This window comes from Bidens hawaiensis, unplaced genomic scaffold (genome assembly GCF_021521415.1).
Source record: "Bidens hawaiensis isolate Kalapana, Puna unplaced genomic scaffold, B.hawaiensis_p1.1 tig00051295_1, whole genome shotgun sequence".
NCBI lineage: Eukaryota > Viridiplantae > Streptophyta > Magnoliopsida > Asterales > Asteraceae > Bidens > Bidens hawaiensis.
In genome coordinates, this window is record NW_027499184.1 from 32,535 (window position 1) to 38,598 (window position 6,064).

At 34.6% G+C, this 6,064-nt stretch overlaps 1 protein-coding gene across 1 annotated transcript; it reads left to right on the forward strand.

Moving 5' to 3' along the window:
* The first annotated feature begins 4,151 nt into the window (after positions 1 to 4,151).
* LOC143598946 (uncharacterized) lies at positions 4,152 to 5,348 on the forward strand. Its single transcript, XM_077077029.1, has 3 exons — positions 4,152 to 4,605; positions 4,823 to 5,275; positions 5,329 to 5,348. Exons 1-3 carry the CDS (start codon positions 4,152 to 4,154, stop codon positions 5,346 to 5,348), a joined length of 927 nt encoding a protein of 308 aa, XP_076933144.1.
* The last annotated feature ends 716 nt before the right edge of the window (positions 5,349 to 6,064 follow it).

Consider the following 6,064-nt stretch of genomic DNA (forward strand, 5'->3'; position numbering starts at 1 on the left):
TTTGTTCTGGTATTTTAATATTATTAAAGAAATAAAGATATATATAAGTTTTACAAGTTTAATATACTATAATGGAGATAGTAAAATTGAGAACATGATCACCAACCTCAAGAGAACAATGCCACCTTCTCCTACTTACTTTAGAAAGTATTAGTATTGTACATAAAACTATATATCTTCTTTATACAATATACATAAATGGACGGTTTACAAGTTGATGTCATTTTCTATGTGATTTTAGGGGCCCTTGGAAAGGAACCCCATACCTCCCAACTGATATGGTTATTGCAAGATCTTTTAATTTTAATTATGCCTACACACCAATCATAAAGCATTGGCACAAATATTATAGTATATATGTACTTGCAATCTTCAACACCAAATATCATGTTAATAAAAGTGTCATAACATAAGAATATTATTGGTATTGAAGCAAAACCTTCCAATTGTCATGTACATTGTACTTGTGAGGTATGGGCCATGGGGTTACCTTTAAGAACACAATTTATTTTGTTACATAATAAAAATAACCTAGAGATGGGGGATGGTGTGAGTGAGTTAAAGATACTCTTTCCATGTGCGTTCTTTTATTTTTCAATTATATACCAAATTATTCATGTGAGTTTGTTGCATAAATTTTAGTTGTGAGCTAATACGATAATGGGCTTATTTTGTTTGCATTTATGTATTTCAAATAAATGAATAATCATTGTAGCATTGAAATCCACGTAAAAAACTCTTATTTGGCGAACCACCAATCTTCACATCATCATTGGTGGACCCAACTAGGTTGGAAAGGGTGTGTCCGCAAAACGTGAAATTTTCACACCGACTCCAATGAAATATGAGATAGTGACATCAACTCAACGAATAATTTTTTTTTTTTGAACGGCCAACTAAGTAACGCCGGGTACCCCGTACGCGGTCCTCATTGGCTAAAGGTAGCCCGAGCCGGCCACTAGTCCGGACGGACGGAGCCCCTAGCGGTCCACCTGTTGAGGGATTCACCGGATAAAACCCGACCTCCACGCACGCCAAACGGCACGACAACGAGGAGCCGGTAAAACCGGGTGAGATCAGGACTCGAACCCTGGCAAACCAGGGTCATCTCTCATATCTCCCATATAAGTTGGTGGTAGTAAGGTTTGATCCCCTTACCTCTCACTTGTAAAGTGAGTGCTCTACCATTGAGCCACAGCCAACTTATAACTCAACGAATAATTAAATAACATTTTTATAAATATTACATATATAAACATGCTATACTAATTAACAAATATAAAACAGTTAACTTGGATATCTCAATCCCATATTAAAAAGAAAATTACAATTAACTTTAATTTTGCTAGGCCAGCTATACTATCGGCTTACTAAACCTATTTACCTTAACCAAGCTAACTATTATTGTACATCTAATAAAATAATCAGATTAACAGCATTTGAAAACAACTCATACGCTAACGGAAATTTAAAACAAATCATACGTTATCGACATCTGAAAACAACTCATACATTAGCGGCATTTGAAAAACGACTCGGACATTAGCGACATTTGAACAATCACCCGATCTAGTCAACTGGTACTTTTTAAAACAATTTCTTTACATTTTACCTTACTAGTTGATCATTTTTTATATTAATTAACTGGTTATTATTAGTGGAATAAATTATTTAACTTATTTGTTAATTATTTGCAAAGATTATTTGAGTGTTACTATTGTTAATATTAGTATGAATATTAAATCTTGTTCCTAGATACAATTTTGGATTTTTTAGAAATTTAGTTTGGAATAGGTGAACTCTAGCAAATATTGATGTAAAGAACTAAAGATAACTCTTTGTTTGATCTACTATTGCATGTAAACACATGATTTTCTTGTGTCGTGCGGTGTACTAGCGGCAAAGACCTCACAGGATGCTACATTGTTTGTCAACGGAGCAACCGACACCAAAGTGGATGAGGACGTTGTGCAGGTGCACGTGGAGCATATGTTCTCCAGGCGAAGTCAATAAGAAATCAGATGCGGCTAGAGATGCAACATGGAAATCCGCTGATATGATGGAGCAGGGAGCTGCAACGTGAGAGATGCTCTGAGTATAACACATGACCTAAGAATATTTATATCCCATGAATAAATATTGTTCTCAAACAAATTTATTAGATTTAGTGATTTAATATAAAAAGCAAAATGATTGGCAATGATTAATGATTTAAATGAGATTAGGAATTGTGTTAGGTGCTCTTTGTTTTTCCTCAAAAGCACTTCTCAACTTCTTTTATCTGCACTGAGAAGAGGGCGCGCAGACACATTGGGCTCTACAGTGTGTTTGTTTTTCCGAAGACGTTTCATTAAAAAACCTCTGCGCCCCCTCTTCTCCCAGAAGTGTTGGTATTGTTACTTCTCACATCTTCTAACCCAATTCTTTCCATCGTTCCTTCTTATTCCATCAGATACTCCCAAACCCTAATCCACTCCTCCTCTCCACTGCCGCCCAACTCCCCCACCCTGCAACCCCGCCGCTCCACTGCTCCAGCGCCGCCGCCCCACCACTGCAACCCATCGCCGCCGTTCCACTTCTTCAGCGCCGCTCCGTTATATCTGAAGGTATAACGTCAACTCAATCATCAGTTTTAAGTTCAATTTGTTACTATTTGTTCATTTAATTTGTATGATAGTTGTTAGTTACAGTTTCTGCATGTTCCGTGTAAACATCTGCGATTTGAAAGCTTAGAGTTCGGATTCGATAGTTGTTTACTTTTAATTTCATCTAATTTGTTGTTAATTTTACCTTAATGTGATGATTTTACCTTACTGTTACAGAGTTAGGCTAACTGATGCTGCTTTAGTGTGACTAATAATTGAGATTCATCAAATTTATGTTGAATTTGTTACTATTTGGTCGGAACGTATATCAATTAATTCATCAATTTTAAGTTCGGTTTGTTAAAAATTATTCGTCTAGTTTGTATGATAGTTGTTAGATTTTGTTAGTTTGTTGTTAGTTTTGTTGGATTTTGTTAGATTGTTAAAGTTTTAGATTGATAGTTTTTTGTTAATTGTTGATACTTTGTTGAATATTGTTAATACTTTGTTGTTGAATAAAGTTTGTAGTGTTTTGTTAATTGTTAAAGGTTTTTGTTAATTTTGTTAGATTGTTATTAGTTTGTAGAAAGTTTAGGTTAGATGAATTGTTGTTTTAATAGAATTGTTGTTTCTTGTTAGTTGATCATAAAAATGGGAGAGAAACAAATGGGAGAGAAACAACAATGGTCGAATGGGCAAATAAAATGTTTATTAGAAACATGCATTGAAGAGATAAATACCGTAGGTAAAAAATGGTTGAGTTTGAACAGAGACTCATGGGCTAAAGTAATAAGTGTTCTTAAGGAAAAGTTTGGGTTGGATTTGTGTCAAAAACAAGTGAAAAACGCCTATGATAATCTTAAAGCCAAATACATAGGATGGTTGTATTTGAAAAACAAAACCGGTAACATCTATAACCCTCAAACAAATACCTTTACCTTAACGAACGAGGAATGGGAAGAATTTAAGAAGGTATGTTCATATATTTTTTTAACATTTATCTCTACATTAAGGTCCACCTCTAGTTTATTTTTTAACATCTACCATTAATCTTTTAGGGGCATGTGAAAGCTGCATCCTTAAAATCAACTCAATTACCATTTCCGGAACTTTGTGCACAACTGTTTGATGCTAATATTGCCACGGGGAATCGCAAGTGGACCTCAACCCAAACATCAGTAGTTGGATCATCCTCTTGTCATCGGCTCCAATCGGGCCAACCATTGATGGTTGGCATGGGTTTTGTTGAAAAACATTATTTGCTTTTGGTGTATGTTTTTTTTTTGTTTTGTTGAAAACATATTTGTTTTTAGTTATGTTGAAAACATTCTATGCTTTTTGGTTATGTTGAACGCATTGTATGTTATTTTATGGCTATGTGACATGGTTGTTTATGCTTTATGATAATGGTTGTTTTGTTATGGCTATGTGACATGGTTGTTTATGTTTTATTAACAGGTTCATCATGAATAATAATGATAAAATACTTCTGGTAGTTGTTATGTACTTGTATATCCGCTTTTTTGGAAGAGGGGTTTGAAACGAAAACGAGACAATGATTCGGCAATGACGAGACATAAATACACGTTAGAGTTATTGCAAGGAAATCCCAAACAATGCATTGAATTGTTACGCATGTCCCGTGAATCATTTGTCCGACTATGTGCACATTTTAGAACAAATTATTCGTTAAAGGATAGTAAACATGTTTCGGTTGAGGAAAAGATGGCTATGTTTTTTATGATAATCGGCCATAACCAACGTTACATGGTTATCAAGCGTAGATTTCAACACTCAAAGCAAACAATTCATAAATTCTTTCATGAAGTGTTGGATAAAATGATGCTTTTCGTTAAAGATATGATAGTACCAACTTCTTTCAATCCGAATCCAAATATTCCCGAACATAACAAGAGGCTACGAAAGATTTTTAAAGGAGCGGTTGGTGCACTAGATGGGACCTTGATACATGCTGTTGTTCCTACTAGGCAACAAGATTTATATAGAGGAATGGGAAAGGGTGATTGTTATCAAAACTTATTAGCAATTTGTGATTTTAACATGATTTTTACTTTTCTTGTGGCCGGATGGAAGGGGTAGCACATGATTCTAGAATATTATCAGAGGCATTATCAGATCCACACGCGCCATTCCATTTCCACCATCAGGTATTTTTATTGTTTGTTAATTATTTCTATGTTAGTTTAATATTGTAATTAATTGAAAAATATTTACAGAGAAATACTATCTTTGTGACGCCGCGTATGCACACATACGAGGATTTATGGCTCCATATCGTAATGTGAGGTATTGGCTTGGAGATTTTCGTCGGAGACGTGCGTTAACCAATAAAGAAAAATTTAATCATGCACATGCAAAACTTCGAAACGTCATTGAGCGTGCTTTTGGTGTCTTGAAAGCAAGATTCCCTATATTGAAGAGGATGGCACCATTTCCATTGGAAACACACAGGAACGTTACCGTTGCATGTTTCGCGCTACATAATTTTATTAGGAAACATGGTTTGGACGATGAGTTGTTTACACAATACGATCAACCCAATGTGTCGATTGGAAATAGTCGTGGGCAAATTGATGCTGATGAAGACGAGGTTGAGGCACTTGGCACTGCATCAGATCGAGAATATATGACTCAGTTAAGAGATGAAATTGCTAAGCAGTTAATGCAAAGTACGGAATAAATGATTTAAAAAATGTTTGTGGTATTATGAATATTATTTCAGTGTTGTTGACTATTATGTAAATTTGGATGTTGAAGACCTTTTTTATTTATATTTCAGTTTATTTAAATTTCAGTTTATTAAAATTTCAGCTTATTTTAGCAGTCTGCAGATGTTAAAAAACAAACAGTCTTCTTGTTGCAGACTGTAGAGTTTTGGTCCACCTCTTCTGCTACAGATGTTGGCAGATGTGGTTTCGCAGACTTCTGACATTTTACCTCTGAAAAACAAACAACACCTTAGTAAATAGACAAACTTAATTGATCACACTCACTCTTCCTTCTTTAAATAATTTATTATTACTTTTTTTGCAATTAATATTCTACTCTTATATTCATCTAACACGTATAATGCGAAATTTAAACCATCGATATTTAAAAGAAGGAAACACCTATACACCATTGGAAAAATGTCATGTAGTTCAATAATAACTTATTAAAACACACATTGACCATTAAGTTGCTACTATCAATATTTTTATTTGCCCGTGTCATCTTTTAAAATTGTTCACTTAACTAATCACTCAAGCATCGAATAAGAAAACCTAAAACAGGTAAACCAAATGATAATCTTGTAGAGCTGGTTCGATTTAACCTGTTTGTTGTGATTTTATTGAACCAGTTTGAATTAGAAAGTCGCCAATGAACTTTAGCTCAATTGGCGTTGAAGGCTGCAAGGTCTCAAGTTCGAATCTAATCTCAACCGGGTTTTACTGCAATGAGCGATCAAATGAGTTTTC

What these genes read in the sequence shown, in the direction of transcription:
- LOC143598946 (XM_077077029.1), top strand. Translation starts at nt 4,152, where the DNA reads ATGACGAGACATAAATACACGTTAGAGTTATTGCAAGGAAATCCCAAA. An exon ending in ATATAGAGGAATGGGAAAGG is followed by an intron (nt 4,606 to 4,822) that starts GTGATTGTTATC and finishes AAATATTTACAG; the next exon opens with AGAAATACTATCTTTGTGAC. An exon ending in TGCTAAGCAGTTAATGCAAA is followed by an intron (nt 5,276 to 5,328) that starts GTACGGAATAAA and finishes ATATTATTTCAG; the next exon opens with TGTTGTTGACTATTATGTAA.